The sequence below is a fragment of the Bemisia tabaci genome, chromosome 2 (assembly GCF_918797505.1).
Source record: "Bemisia tabaci chromosome 2, PGI_BMITA_v3".
Taxonomy (NCBI): domain Eukaryota; kingdom Metazoa; phylum Arthropoda; class Insecta; order Hemiptera; family Aleyrodidae; genus Bemisia; species Bemisia tabaci.
Window position 1 is genome coordinate 56,283,827 of NC_092794.1, and position 16,691 is coordinate 56,300,517.

The 16,691-nt window shown below is 37.4% G+C and overlaps 1 protein-coding gene across 1 annotated transcript; it reads right to left on the minus strand.

Annotated features, from left to right (window-relative positions):
* Window positions 1-792: 792 nt before the first annotated feature.
* Window positions 793-15,091, minus strand: Vps35 (Vacuolar protein sorting 35). The gene is made up of 9 exons (XM_019047289.2): window positions 14,822-15,091; window positions 12,338-12,551; window positions 10,125-10,257; window positions 9,371-9,578; window positions 7,600-7,794; window positions 5,625-5,708; window positions 4,514-4,711; window positions 4,203-4,351; window positions 793-3,451 (listed from the first exon to the last, which is right to left on the minus strand). Exons 2-9 carry the CDS (start codon window positions 12,522-12,524, stop codon window positions 2,209-2,211), a joined length of 2,397 nt encoding a protein of 798 aa, XP_018902834.1. The 5' UTR covers window positions 12,525-12,551; window positions 14,822-15,091; the 3' UTR covers window positions 793-2,208.
* Window positions 15,092-16,691: the final 1,600 nt, after the last annotated feature.

Consider the following 16,691-nt stretch of genomic DNA (forward strand, 5'->3'; position numbering starts at 1 on the left):
TGACAGCGATCTGTACATACTTCTAAATCAGTTGCTTTTTGTCGGGAAATTTTCCCCCAATCCTCCATACTCTGTTAATTTGGCCTCATGTGACTTCAATCTGTTCCGGAGCGGAAAAACCTCCACGATGAAAAGCGATTGCCATCCGATTCAGAGGTACAGATCGCTGTCAATGACTGATTTCGGAGCCAAGGCGAGAGCTTTTACGCGGACGGCATCAAGAGGCTACTGTAATGATACCAGAAATGTCAAAAAAGATGTGGAGACTACGTCAAAAAGTAAGGTAAGACCTACCTAATGAAAACTTTTAAATTACTTTTTGATGTGATGTTTATAGGCAAATACCCGAGTCTGAAATAATTGACTCTCCGCGCATCCTGACCCCAGAGGTGGGCACGCGGCGACAGGAAGTTGTCTCAGTAAAATTAAGTTTTCTCGCGAATCCCTAGACCGATTTTCAAAAACTTGGGCTTGTTTGAAAGCTTATAGTATGTCTAATATGTATCTTTTTACCGATTTGATTTATCTCATCGTTCGGAAGATACAATGTAGGGAACCTTACTTTTTGGATGACCCTGGTAAATTTACTATCAAAAAGGCCCACTTCAAAAGTTCAAAATTTTGTCTCTGAATTAGCCCTAAGGAACTAATTATTTTTTTGGCCTCGCTTGAGATACCTCCCCCCTCACCCAGCGGCCAAGCGTCCCGGAAACGCACCCAATAAGGAAATTGGGTGTGTTTCTATTTTTGAAAAAACCTATTGCAAATGGCACTATCAATGAAGACAAAGTCTTGAGAAGATCACTTTACTTTACTTTTTCAGCTGATTGAACAATCATAAATGTTTGTTACAAGAAAAAAAACAAAAACTTTACAATGTAAAAAAATAACAATTGTACAAATGTAACTTTCGGCAATAATATACGTATAATTACAGGGGGGGGGGGGGGGGGGATAAAATTATCTTCAAAAATAATGATCGCATTTCATGCAATTCCTTTCAAAACACTGCATCAATTTTACGACTTCATTTTAAAAGGGGCAAACAATTAACTGCAATATTCTGGGGAATATAGACATCTTATGGTATACAATTAGCAAAACTATAAAGCACATTAAAAATCAAAACATGCTTATTCAGCTTGTTGTACATAGATTCTTTCTTGCTAACCTTCCAATATTTTTATTACTTGGAGGAATGAGTACAAGTAAGATCTAAAGTGAGGGAAGTGCTCTTTATGTATGAATTACTTAGCAACACCTCCTGTATCTACTCAAGACTTATCACCGAATATTGTTGTCTATTACTGTTTTTGGTGGGTGCATCAGATGGACTACATTTTGCAATAGGGAACCATTATTTCTGGCTCATTTTAGAAACAGCATATATGCAATTGGTTTCCCTAGGCAGAAATAAGCTTTTATGGAAAAGCCAGAGCTAGTGGTTCCTTATTGCAAAATGTAATCCAGAAATCCCTATAGCAAATTTGATAGGATCAACTTCACCGAACATAACACTCAGTCTTTGCTCTGTAATGTTCACAGGATAAACATCAGTTAAAAATTTACGAACTAGCGGTTATCTGTTTCAATTTTCTTCACTTTTTTTCAATGAATGTTCTGCAGATATTACTTTCATTAAGGTTCTACACGAGCATGTGCGTTTTCTTCAGGCAGAGGTCTATGGAGCTCATCATACTTACTCAACTAAAAATATCTTTGAGTGCTCAGTATGCACATTAAAATATCTCTTAGGTCATTCAAAGGAGATTTTAAATAAAGAAAAATTTACCTTAAAATCAATTTTACAGCTTTGATTACAGGCTTAGATATTAAGGCCTGATTTAAAGACTCAACAACAACAATTGATAATTTCAAATCTTGAAAACTAGCGATGAATGGTCTTAGAATAAAAATAGTATAATTCTCTGAATGTTGTAAGCCTGTAAGAAAAATTTTCTTGAAACAAACACGCAGAGGAATATGTTTTTCTTTGAAAACCTGAGCAACTGAAGTTTTCCTAAAAATCCAAGAGGGCATTATTCTAATTTGAAATTGCTCTCCTGGGGTGAGTATGGAGGTTACATTCGAAAACATTCTTTTGGCTACTGATCGAAGAAAAGATTTTCGACATTAAAATCTCATGAAAGAGACATTTACATACATACAAGAAAAACAGGCATCAGTCGGAGACATGAGTCCTCCTTACTACTTAAGGCCGAAAAAATTTAAATTAAGACCTTTATATGAGATGCCTTCAGATTCAGGGCACTCTACACGATTTCGTAAATGCTCTAATGAGTTATTGAAGTGACTTATAATCTGATCTGTTTCATCACTGTTCTCTAGGTTTGGTAGCTCAGAGCGAATTTTCCCAATGAGATCATTTAGTAGATCTACAGTGATTGCATCGTTACCTTTCTCGTAAAAATAAATGTATGAGTTCAGCAGCTCCGTGTAGAGCTGGACTTGAACTGAAAGGTCCATGCAATGGCTCACAATTCGTGCAACTTTTTTCAGACACTCGACAACTTTTGGTCCATTGAGCATCTCCTTTCCGTCGTTTGTTTTGCCTGACCAAAACAGATGTGCAGAAACAGCCACCGCTCGGGCTTGATCGGGTTTCTTTAAAAGTTTTGATGCGGCTAATGCACATTGGGTACAGATTGGTTCTGCGTTTTCAGCACTGAAACAGCTCAGGCGTTCAAAAACACCAATTATGAGCGTTAGAGCCACTAACTGAGCTTTGGATTCTGAAATGTCCTCTTCGTACAGCGAGAAGGCCTGAGAGAAAAATTCATATGCAACATTTTCGTAGCCATTGAAATCTATATTATTGATCGCAAGTGCACCCTGAAGGAAAAGCCTCAAGGGCAGCTCATAATACTCTGCTTTGACAAGTGCTGTGATAGTCTGGTGGCAGAATTGAAATATTTTAATGCACTTCTTCTCCCAATTGGGATCCAATTCTCGGATGGCAGAGTATGTGAATGCTAGCTGGTATGCCTGGAACACTATCGAGGGGAGGGTATGCTTGATTCGTTTAGGGCCGCCTCTGCCAAAATGCTTCCGCGCTGCGCTCAGAATTAAATACTGTTGGTCTGGATTCTCAGACTTTAGATGGTGAATAAAACGCCCAAGTTGGCCTTGCTCTTCAGCAAAGTCTTCGGGGTCAGGATCTGCTGAAGGCTGATCTTCTTGGTCCGTAACCATTGGCGAAATCATCGACAGGATCGCATCGACCTGTTCCGGCGTTGAGATCAAAGTTCCGTTTTCTAGCGCACTGTTTACAAGTGCCGATGCAATCGCACTCCGCCCTTGATAGTCGAAGCACACAAGTAGACGAATGTAGTGCTCCAGCTCCAGGACTCGCAATACATCATTATATTCGTCGATGGGGATTTTCATAAGGCGTGTCAACTCACGAGACGTTGCACTATAGTATTCAATCCTGGAAAATAAAATCCTATTACTTGTGATTCATTCTTTACTCCATTAAAATATGCAAAAAAAATAAAAAGTATGTCTTGAAAAAAAGACTAAAACCTCTTAAATATGTGCTGTGTATTCCAAGCTATGGATCTGTATGGAGGGTGGATCCTTTAAAGGATGTGCAAAATATAGGAATTACGGAGCTCTATTGGAAAATCAATTAAAACTGGAGTTCCTTTATGAGGAGTGTTCAGACATCTCAGATCCTGGTGTCACAAACTGACAGAGAGAGTAAGCGGCCAGGGGGCTTCTATTTTTTGTAATCTTCAATCAAGTCATTTTCGAATGCTTTTCCTGTAATCTTTGTGACAGTTTGTGACACCATAGAAGCCTTGAACACGGGAGAAAATCAGAAGTGGATTTCACGCCAGTAAAAACTGGTAAAACCGTATTTTCTTTATATTTATTTTTTTTTAAAACTATTTTGAGCATTAATACATTCCTTCCACATGCTCTTATTACGTATTACCTTGAATTCTTGAGCTGTCAGAATTCATAGTTTCTTCTCAGAATCTTGGAAAAATTTAGAGGAAAGAAGTTTCCAACACTGCTGAATCCTCATGAGCTCAGATTCTATTCAGAAATCCTTGAATGGCAAATTCTTTACGGCTTCCCAAAAACGGTCTTTTCCACACTATTTTCTGCTCCCTTACACTCATTTTCCTCCATGAATGGAGACAGTAAAATATTGAATACAAAAAAAGGTTTACCTGTCTAAGCTGAGCTTCTCAAAGATAGCCACAGTTGATTCCATAACTTTGTCCACATAGTCAATTCGATCTGGATAGCATTTCAAGGCTAGATCAAGGAGGGAAACTTCTAGAGAGACCATGTCCTCAACTAACATTTCATGCCGACACTGGAAATTAAAAAAATGAGTATTTAATACCTCATCTCGAGATGGCTGAGCAATACCTCCCTCATTAGTCTTTAAATTATTTCCTAGCAATAAACATACCAAAAACAATTTTTTTTCAATTGCTAACTTATTTAAAACGAGCAAAAAAGGCTGGATACTTACTTGGATGATAGATGCAATTTGATCTGAAAATATGTCAAAGAGCTGAGCAGTTTCTGGTGATGGGTTTTTCTGCGTGAAGGTGGCTAGTCGATTCATTAGTGATATTATAACATTTTTCACATTAACTCCTGCTTGAAGTTCTGAACACGATTTCAAAAATGCACTCAACGTTGCTAGATGTAATTCATCAGGGAAGACCTGTAAATTAATGATGAAGATAAAAATAGAAATTGGAGAAGAAACATTTCTGCTTGAAAAGAAGCAAAACCATCTAATACCACATATGTTGTGGATTTGGCTCTGTTGCAAATCGGTGGTAATACTAGAAATATTACTGTTTAACTTACTGACACCAGATTAGGCATTCTCACACATTGTGACAAGTTATCATTTTCAAATGGAGTTTCCGAGATGATGTTAAAGTCAAAATGCATATGCCCTCCCAAGTAAAAATTTGTGAAAAGACAAGAAGTTAGCATTCAGTTAATCTAGGCCATATCAGAAAATCAAACTGCACTGGGTGGCGATGGGTTTGGTCCATGAATATAATAGTACTTTGAGCCAATCAGAAGCATTCTTAGATGAAGCACAAAGGAATCAAAATTTCAGAACTAGTTAGTCAACTGCATTGATCACAGAAGTGTGTTTCGAGGGTTTAAGCTCATAGATTAGCAAAAATAATAAGACCTGTTTGAACAGCAAGCTTCAACGTCCAATATTACCGAGCTATCACTCATTGAAAAACATGGCGTATGATGTCATCCACCATAGTAGTACAAAATATGGTTTCTTCCACCTTGTTTTCATCCTTGTTTTATCTCGAGTAACCATAACAAATGAGTATATTACTGATTGAGGAGAGCAATATGGTATAAACCATAGTATACAGGGTGTGCATACACAGTGTTTTGCGGGGAACAATACTTTCCTTAATATTAGACGTTATTCCTCTGGAATTCAGTAAATCTTTTGAGTCCAACTGATCCTGATTTTCACATCGCCAACTATATTTAGCTATGTTTCAGGATTGCTGTGAATTTCCATTAATAATTTCTTGGACTTAGCCATGAGACAAACCCACCTCTTTAAGGTAGAAAAGAGAGTAACATACCTGAATTATGCATTCCATTAAATATTCTTGTGCTATTGCATCCCTACAGCTGACAACTTGCTCTAAAATTCCCGGCAGAACCAACTGAAACAGGGACACAATACATAGAGGTTACACTAAAAAAGTTTGATGCTACTTATGATGAAGCACTAGACAAGGTCACAAATTAAACATCAGAATATATCATCTCATCAAAGTTACTTACACAACGCAGTGGCAAACTAAAAATTTCCAATTTTCACTTATGAATGAAAGATCAACATTTTCTGTTTAGTTGATTCAAACTTTTCACTCGTCAAGGAAACCAAAGTCTACAACAATTTAATAGGACACTCACGCCTTAATTCAGTAAGTTTTGCAATTAGGTAAATAATTTTTCTTCTGTGCTGGCTCTTTTGACAAGCTTAGAACTACGATCAAGGGAGGAAAAAAAGTTTGTGAAACGTAAGTCTAATTACATGATGAATGATGAGTTTGGTTTGCATGACAGATTAAACTATCACTAATTTTGGTTTTTTCAGCAAGAAATAAAATATAAAGTCTTTAATTCTAATGTAAACAATGAATACAAATCTCTCTTAAAACTGTTGATTACAGATATTTTTAGTACATTTAACATGCTCTGGATGAAATTTTGATGAGAAAACATATTTTGTGGTACTTCAATTCTTACCCTGGTGCGAGATAGGATGACTAAATCTAATTGATCTGCATTTTAACAACATGCTGAGGCTGAATGTCTAAAGGCTCAGCAGAAAGAAATTCCCTGACTTTTCACATCAACATTTTACACACTTGGAGAAATTTTTGACATGAATTTTACAGCAAGTGACAAAAACATACAAACTTTTCTCTCCGATATTAATCACTCAATTTACAGAAATTGCAATTACTTCTTAACAACTATACCTTTATTCACTTTCTAGAGTGTAACTTGGAGCACAGAACCCCAAATCAAGCTGAGACTTGGTTTGATTGTGTGGATGTAGCTAATGATTTTATAGATTTCACACTTCAAGAGTTTCTGAATTTCCAGTCTTTTTCAAGAAAATCTCTCGACTTTACTTTGGTTTCTCTAACCTGATAAAATTCCCTGACAATTTTTGGTTTTCCAAACCTGCAGACATCCTGTCAAGTATAGGGGCTTACGCACGAGTTAACTCATACAGCGCATGCTGCACGCCCTGGTCTACGCACGAGTCAACTTATGTTGTGACTACCGGCCAGAGATTCCCCTCTGACTCACTGTAACCAGTGAATCAAGAAGCATTTGCGTTCTGTCGGGAAGGATCTGAACTACAACTTTAACCTATTTCCGATAGAGTGCCAGGGTCGCGGGCGGCCGCGCAGAAACCTAGGGCTCAAAGGGTTAAAGGGTGACTTCAAGGGGGTTGGGGGGGGGACACTGTGTTCAAAAGGTATATTGCGGGCATGTTGCCTGTTACTTCTGTTTCTGTCAACAAAATTGGCATGATTTTAATTTTTTAAAATAGACAACCAATATCTCTATCTTACTATGATTATTTTCCACTCTGCTTGCTGGTAGATAGAAAATTTACTGGAGATGGTATAGGCGGAGACTTCTTGTTTCTTTGAGAAGTAAGATGAAAGGACTGCAAATATTTTTCTCGGCATACTGAAGTTTGCCAATTTTAGAAACGTGGCATTCATTTTCGACTGCAGGAAAAAACTGATTTTTGCTGGTTTACTGAAGCTCTTACTTAGTTCCTCAACCGCTAGGTCATTTATAATCTACTCTGCTTCATCATGAGTGTCAATTGCTTAACATCTAGATACATCAGAGCACTCTATCAGCTTCTCTATCATCTCGCTGATTACATAACAGCTGTTTGGGGCAAAAGTCGAGGAAAGAGTCAGCAAAGAAAGAATGCACGGGAAAAAACCTCAAAAAGTTAAATAAAACACCAGAGAAAATATAAAAGAGATAATGAGAAATGAGAAACACTTGACATACCTTCTTATACAAGTCTAGACTGACTGAGTCTAATTGTGATAACCGAACAAGGTTGGTTCCAACTAAAATCTTTAGCTCCTCCCGCTCTTGTTCGCGTCTTTCACGCTCTCTCGAGTGTCCCTGGTGTTGCATACGAACCCAGAGCTTGTTCATCTCAGCAAAATTCATCAGTACAAAATCAATAGAGTCTCTGACCTGAAATCAAAGTCAAAATAGTCTAGAAAATGTCTAAAATGTATGTATATATGATACGGTCAAATCCCGGACAGCAGGGTGGGACTTATTTTTTAAGTTGACAAAACCGAATTTTACATTGTCTTAAATTATGCTACACAGAGAAAAAACACAAGCCAAGAGGATTTTGAAGATAAATTATTGTTTTGACTCGTCCTGAAAGAATGAGATTTATTTCGTATTGGGGCATTTTAGCCATTTGAAATTGATTTTTAATACTAACGACAAAAGTTAACATTAAAAATCTGTGGATTGGTTCAAAATAGTGCAAGCTAATACTTCATAGATTAAGGTGGTATTTTTTATGTTTGCTTAATTTACTCTCCCTTTGCCGGAAAAAGTCAAAACATTTTCTAGGTTTGTACAGTCAAACCTTCCTAACTACTGACCTATTTGCGAGACCCGGGTTTGACAAAAAGGCCTTGGTCAAACATGCATTTGACTGAAAAACGGGGTTTAGTGGTAACATATGAATACATTGCCAGAAAAAGGGGACAAAGCCAAAAACCTAGCTTTCCGTAAATTGCGTTGGAAAGTTTGATTTGTTTCTACAGATACATAAGTGATAAAATCGGGCAACCTAAGGTCAATTCCAAAGTAGAATATGTTAGAGTTTGAAATAGTCACAACCTTAAAGCGGCAATGTGAACTCGTGTTCCTCAAGATTGCAAAACATGCGATTGTGTCATGTTCTCTTTTTCAGGCAAACAAATTTTAGGAGTTAATAATGCTGAAATATTCGGGTTGAGATCAAACAAACTATGTATTTCTCCAAAAATTAACATAAAGTATCCTCCCTGACATTATTTAATACATATTTTCATTAGAATAAAAAGAAAAATATAATTTTGAGAGTTTACAAATTGTCTAGGAGGGTGCATGATGGTTGGATCCATGATGTGCGTTCATCCTTCCCAGAATTTTTATTCACACTCACGTTAAATACCTTGAGTAAATTATTGCTTAATATTTTTGATGAATTATGTTGACTTGTGGCGGGATGTATTCATTTGACAGAGAATCCGGACATAACAGCGTAGGTTTATATCCCCTTCTTCCAGCAAACTCATCCAAATATAGAAATCCAACCCATTTGACCAATCATACCATACATTAAAAGTAAGATATTGCCATGAAACTTAGTGGACGCACTTTTGAGGATATGAAGATTCGAATGAGCCAGGTACCAGAAAAAGGGGACACACGCGTACATCCCCTTTTTCCAGCTATGTATTCATACGTGCACATGACCCCTCGAGTTGGGTTAGAACCGATCTGTTTTACCAAAACAATTGTCACTTAGAGACTAAATTTTAATGGCATAGGGTCGAGTAAATTTTTCAGTGCTTTCACAGGCAAATATGTTCTTTTCCCCCAAAAACCTAATCCACCAATTACACATTTATAATTTTTCTGCCCTTTTCGTTAATTGCTGCTTTTCTCAGTAACAGTGCATTTCAAACACTTATGTCAATGTTACACTGGTAGTACCACTAATCTTGGTTTTGTTTTAATAATTAGAGTGACTGAGACTCACAGTTCCTTCGGGGGTCTCCGCAGCGTTGGGGTCATCAGGAGTATCCGGGAGAACATTGCGCATGCACTGCAACAGGTAATTTCGTAGGAACAATCCGCGCAGTGGATGCTGTACACCTCGACACATTTCAACCAGATCCTTCATTAAATCCTTCTTAGAAGATGAGTTTGTCTGAATGTGGACTAGGCCAACAGTGATTAACAAATACCTGAAACAGATCCCATAAATTACCTAAGGTGCCACATGGTGTTACGACCTTCTGTGGAGAGTTCCGCATCAAATAAATTGACAATATCATCAAAGAAAAAAAAAGTTCAGCAGAAAATTGTGAGACTCTTTTCAATCCCTCTTCCCTGGCATGACTTTAAAAATAAAACCTTTATCTCTGAAAAATTGGACTATTCCACTGATAACACTGATTCCACTATGAACCCGTGGTTTCCAGAACAATCTGACAGGGATCCCCTGTTTTTAATTATTCTCACACAGGGTTCTTCCATTTCACATAACCAGCCAGTCATGTAATACCGAAGTTTCTGCACACCAGGAAAATGACAACATCAAAGAGTTACTAACATAACCTTTGATGATGAATAATAACAAGCATTCAAACAGGCTTGCAATACCTGGATAAAATTGGTTCTGTGTAATTTGATGATGGGTAACAGTTGATTATAAAATCCTACGTTTAATTGAAAAAATTCTTAGAAGTAAACTGATTGAGAGTTTCGAAAATAGAGAGTGAGCAACTTACAGCCTTGGAACTATATTCCCAGCATATTGAACTATTTCGTAGAGGTCTGGGATTTTGCGATCTTTTTGCTCCTTCCGGAATTCCTCCAACAGGTAGCTTTCGAGGTACCGCAGTTCATCAGTTATGGTCATATCTATGTATGCATTAAGGAATGACTGGGTACTAAAAACTAATACAAATTTTAAAAAAAGTTTACCCTCTTTTTGGTACGGAGATACGGAAAACGTAACTAATGTCAAAGAGTCCTTCCGTGCAGCTTGCCTCCATTAGGTGTGGTAAGCTTCCCACAAAAACAAAAGAAGAGAGAGAGAAGAAAAACAACGAAACTAGGACTTCAAAGCTGCTGTAATAAGTGATTTTATAGAAAGAAAAAAATAAATATATATGTAGAAATATGTGTTGCACTTTCATTCAGTAATCGCCAGAGTCCACTCCTGAAGTGAGAAAATTATATTTTGCAGTTCACTCAAACAGCATGCATGGTTGACAACACTATTTTGCATATTGAGTATTATAAAAACCCTATTCATGAAATTTAAGAACAGAAGGTGCTATCCACTTGCTATAAGATTTATAGATCCGTATGAGATTAAAGGAAGTCATGTGCAATATTAAGGGAGCCTCTCTCATCTCATTTTCTGAGTGTACAAATGGGTCAGTTGCGCTGGTCACAGAATCGTGTTTTGATGCTTGATTATTTGATATCAGCAAAAAATAATAAGATCTGTCCAAACTGCAACTTTCTACGTTCAATATGAACCGAGATATCGCCCATTGAAAAGTCCGGATTTTGACGTCATCCACTGCCGCGTAGTGAAATCCTTGGTACCTTTTGCCTTGTTTTCATCCAAGTTTCACGTTGAGCAACCAGTGTATCACTGACTGATGAAAGCAAGGAGGAGAAAACCAAGGGTGTCACTATTGCGGCGGATGATGTCAAGAACCTGACTTTTCAAAGGCCAGTATCTCTGTTATTAGTGAACGTAGAAAGTTGCAGCTTGGACAGATCTTATTATTCTTTGCTAATCTAAAGGTATCAAGCATCAAAACACGATTCTGTGACCAGTGCAACTGACCTACTAGTTGCAGCAAATTTTCGATTGATCTTTCAAGCCTGATTCATGGAAAAATTCAACTCATTTTTGCACTCTGATGTTTTATTAGAGTCTTTATCTTAGGATCTTGATGGGATCAAGAGGGTTACCTCCAATTTTCCATGATCCTCTTATTACCTCACAAAATGCAAGTAATGTTTTTTTTTTTTTTTTTACATTAAACTGAGACTAGACTTTCCTACGAAATCATTTTCAGAAACTAGAGCCATCCTTTTCCTTTTAATGACCCCTGACTTTTTCTGATAATATTTTCACCCATCCTTTCATAAAATTTGACTGGTATTAAATAGTTGATTCTCCTTACTTATTCTAGACAGTACATTTGGTGTAAAGTTACCTAGAGTTACTCAATGTCAATGATGATCCTTCAAAAAATTGACACTCAGTGAGCATGTTCTTCTGACCATTGATGAGAATGGAGTGACACCTCTTAAGAAAAAAATCAATTAATACTTTGTTATTTGCAGCCTCTACCAGAACTTTTAGATGGAGCACTAATGAAATGGCTCTCCAAGTAGAATTCACTCCTGTCTTTGATTTTTAGGCATATTCTGAAATGCTTATTGCATAATTTTTAGAATAACCTCCTCAACCGGAAGGCAAAATATGAAAAATTCAAGTTCACTCGTATATTTTCTATGATTTTTTGGTTCATCTGAGAACTACTTAGGAATTTCTGGACTATTTTTGAAATCAGCCGATAGAGTACAATTTGACTTACACTTGCAAGGAGTCTCTTGGTCCTTACCAGCAGGTCAGCAATTAGTCTACGAATTTTTGCTAAGATTTCATAAAACCTCATTGATAAATTTTGAGAAACAGACTGGCAAGAAAAATTGAAATAAAGAGATACAGAATAAAATATTAATTTTTGAGCTTCAATGGATAGATTCTTGGGAAGATAATTGCATCGATTCTATGGTACCTATGAAGTCTGCACTAGAGAATAATCACCCCTACGGACAGGAACTAGCTCCATCCTGCTTGGAATCAGAAAAGAGTGCTCGGAAGTTTAATCTACAAATGGGTCATTAAACATTTTTACAGATAAAACTTTTTTCTGTTTCTTCCAGATGTGTAAAAGGTTGAGAAGGATACAAAGCTCGTAATAACTCTTGGGAGAGAGTAATGATGTGCGAAGTTCACTGAGCATACTGGACGCATGTTTCAAGCCATCCATGAGCTTCTGTTTGTCAAGACTCATTTTCATCTGATGCGCCTGAAATCGAACATTCGTCATTGCCTCCTCGAGCAACTTCTCTTGTTCTTCTAACTGAGGCGTCATCTTGTCTTAATCAACCTGATACAATACCTGTAACATATGCAAAAATACCAACTTTAAAAATGACACTTATTGAGAGGGAACATACTCTAAGGAAAAAAATAATTTTTGCAATATCTTCATTACCATTGATCATTCTTGCAAGTAATTTGAGACCGGATGAGAATGTACCTTAACTTCTAAAATGATGGGTAAATAATCAGCAAATTCAAACAGTGAAGAGGAACTGATATAGAAGCAATAACCAATGATAAGGTAGGTGTCTCGCTACGCTGTAAACTATCCTAGGGAGGTTGTAGCTTTCCTTTGACTCTATCAACATCGCTCAACCTGTTCCTTCACACTGATCACTTACTTGATCATAACAGAGTCAGGAAAAGAAGGAACCTGGCAAAGAAGCGCTGCTAAATCTAATGAAGTTATACCTCACCGCCCAAAAAAATACAACATTGTTCATTGTAAAGCAGACTCAGAGTAAAATTTGAGGAAATATTCGAAACTTTGTAAGAAAATTTTCGGTAGTGAATCATTGCAGTAATTGAAATGCAAAACTAATCCCCATGGACAGGAAAATTTTGTTTCATCGAACTTCTCCCTGAATATCCCTTTCCTTATCCCTCATTGGCTTCTGAAATTGACCATCTTTGTTCATTCAGCACATGCTTAAGATCTGGCCAGGATTCTGAGAAAAAGCTAAGGTTTTTAGAAAACTTGGATCTGAAGAACAGGGCTGAATTTACCCATGGTGCATCGGTGCAGCTGCACAGGGCGCCAGATTTTGAGGGGCGCCAAATTTTAGGATTTTTTTCCAAACTCTGCAAAAAATTGAAAATTGCGTCGAAAGTTCAGAAACTCTGATTGTTGATTGATTGTATAAAGGCAATGGAGACACACTGTCTGACTATCTAGTAAGTTATTAACTAAACAACATTAACAATATAAATATTGCATGTTATTACTCCATATGTGCTTGTGCATGCATATGAAATGCCTATTTTTGTCCCACCAGAATTTTCTTCTGCAAAATTACATCAGAGAACCATTAATTTATTGCGTTCCATCTTTTAAATGACCTGACCCTAGACTTTAAGGGTCAAACTTTCTCTTACTTTCGTAGTTAACAGTAACAGGAACAGGTATCCCCCAGAATCATTCACTCACTCGAAAAATTTGTATTTAGTTAGAGTTAGCGTAGTAACCAAAGAAGACCGTTGGGTTGGGAAATGCGCAAGTTGGGGAGGGGGGGAGGACGTGCGAGGAGGGCGCCTCGAAAATTTCTGCACAGGGCGCCAAAAATGTAAATCCGGCCCTGCTGAAGAAACAGAATCCTGAGCACGGCCATTTCCAGCAAGGGATGGTCTGATTTGCCCTGCAGACTCAGCTTCTCACACCCTTTTTGAGTGCGATGCTCGGAGAGGCTTGCGCTCTGTTTCTCTCGTTTCAAGAGCAAGACAAAGTTGCGCAACATGGAAGGACTCAGCATGTTGCCTTAAACCACTATCATCGTTGGTACGCAAACACATTTGCTACATTGAGCATTGTGCTGAGCAAAATTCTCTTCTCCATTCAAGCATTGATATCAAGCAAAGAGTACATAGAGTCGTAATACAATGGAGCTAAGGTCATGTTCTGGTTCTGAGTCCGGTGTGCGCCGAGATTTAGTCACCTTTTCAATACATTTCCGATCCAAAATGGCAATGCGTAATAATTCATAACTTTCTTGTTCCGAATGGAGGAGTGCTCATGTATTGAAAACAGTCGAAAATGTATCTAAATGGTGACTCAGCACCGCACAGAGGCCATGGAAATCGGTGACTGGAAAATGCTTGATAGGGGCACTGCTCCGCTATTCCTATCACGACTCTAGGATATCTAGCATACCAGTCCTTCATCTTTCCTTCGATGAAACATGCCAATTTCTGTCCACTTGCTGCATCAATGAGATTAGGAAGCACTGGCTAGCAGCTCAGTTGTAGCCAATCATGTCTTTGGTGTCAGTTTGGGATGGATGTCCTCTACAACAGTTACCAATGTCTCTTGACAATGGCCGTTTGACTCTGCCAAGAAAACCTCATGATGCAACATCCAGGGGGGAGAATTAAGCAGAGGAAAGCAGTCATGCATCATCGAGTCAATCATCCGCTATTCACTGCAGTCCAGTCAGGAACTAAAGGACCGATTTACAGAGCAAATCTTGCCCTTCATCTCTAGAGTGAAGTAGCAGAGTTTGAATCAACAAAATTCTAACATAAAAGAATAGAAATATGCGGAATAAACTCTGAGATGATGAGAATACTCACAAGAATAATTGTTCAGTTTCCTTCGAAGAAAAGTTCCACCTGAAAATACTGCACTAACCAGCCACTATTACACTATCTCAGACATTATCTTCGGCGGTAATTTACAACACATGGAACGTTAAAAGACGAATGACACTATTATTTTCCTGAAAAATCGCTGAGGTTTGAATTATAAATAATGGTTACAGCTTGCAGCTGCCGAAATTAGTAAAATGAGTGAATGAACTGATTACGGACTGATTGATGATACAGAGGAAAACACGATAATAGAGAGGTGGCGACTGTTTGCATAATAGCGGCCATTTTCTCTACGTCATCGGCAGTCCGAAACTTCCTTGAAGGTGCGCTCACACCGGCCATGCCCGGCGCGGCGGGTGCCGGTGCAGAGTAGGTGCAGAGATACAAAATATTTCACGCTCCCGAAAAGTGAATCTCATTTCCCATGAACTTCTAAAAATTTCTTACAGACTGATTATGCAAATGGCAAAATTTATCCAAATATTCGATGAAAAACTTCGAAATTTGACTCATGATTTGAAATTTCATTTTGCTAAAGTGGACAATTTCATAGGATTCCGCCATGAAATTTCAACAGATCAGGGGCTGCATGCATTAGGTATGCACAAAAATTATTCAAGAATTCAATACCTATGTTATTTGAAATTTGACTCATATGATTGTTCTCTTCAAAATTAAGATGTTACCATCTCTGTGCATTACATAACACTTTAGAGTCCTACACGAATTTTTAAAAAAAATTTAAATTTAACATAATTCCTTTTCATGAAGTTTCATGAAATTCTGTTTACCTGACCTCGCCTAAACCTTTTGATTCCACTCCATCAAAAGATCAATCGACAACAAAATCGGATTCAATAGCTATATCAATTTGAATTTAGTTATTTTCTTTTTTCCCTTTTGAAAGAGCGACCCAAAGACACATTGACAAACTTCAGTCAGTAGATGGCACTTGCCTACTGTGCCACCAGTACTTACGTACTTCAAATTCCTCTCCTTCATAGTTTGAGGACAGAAATGCATGAAGGTGCAGGTATATTTTCTTCAGGAATGTAGGTTTCAACAGCAGCACGATTTGAGTGAGGGAATTTCACCATAGAAAAATTAAAACATTTATAGTTTACTTACATTACCTAACACTAAAAGAACCAACTTAAGTAAACAGAAAGTAACAGAATTTAAAGCATATTCCCATGTTTCATAAATTCAGCGAATAAGTGTTCCTAAAATTTGATTGGGCGGAAGGGGGTCAAGTGGCGGCGCACTTGGATATCTCATTCGCATTCTTAAGAATTTCTGCTCCAAAAAAAGAAAGAAAAAAAAGCAATTTTAGAGGAAGGGAAAATAAATCAATTTGTTCCTGCTGTTCAAGAAAGTAAAGAATTCAAAATTCTCATTATAAGATTTTCATCATGTTTATTAGGAAATGTTTTAATTTAAAAATCTAAACTCTTTGTATTCTCATACAAGTGTAAAAATCATGATAGAACAAGACTGTCTTTATAATGGTAATTATCTATTTTATTGAAGAATTTGGCAAGCATAAATAGCACTATAATTACCATGGATTCCGATATTACTTAAGTACCCTTAGAATCAATAAATTAGTGGATGAAGTGGGACCGGTGGAAGGATAGTGTTCTCTGCTTCAGGTCCTGATAAAAGGCAGAAAATCAAGATTCTCCGTTCGAAAAGCAGATGCTCTGCCCAACTTAGCAATCATATGGAAATGAAAGCTTAGTATTTCACAACTGTTACGCATAGCTCATCATGGAGGCACATTTGTTTTCAAAAGTTGGATGACTTTCTTAAGATTTACTAAAAATTAATCTCTCTGACAGGTGCAAGTAGG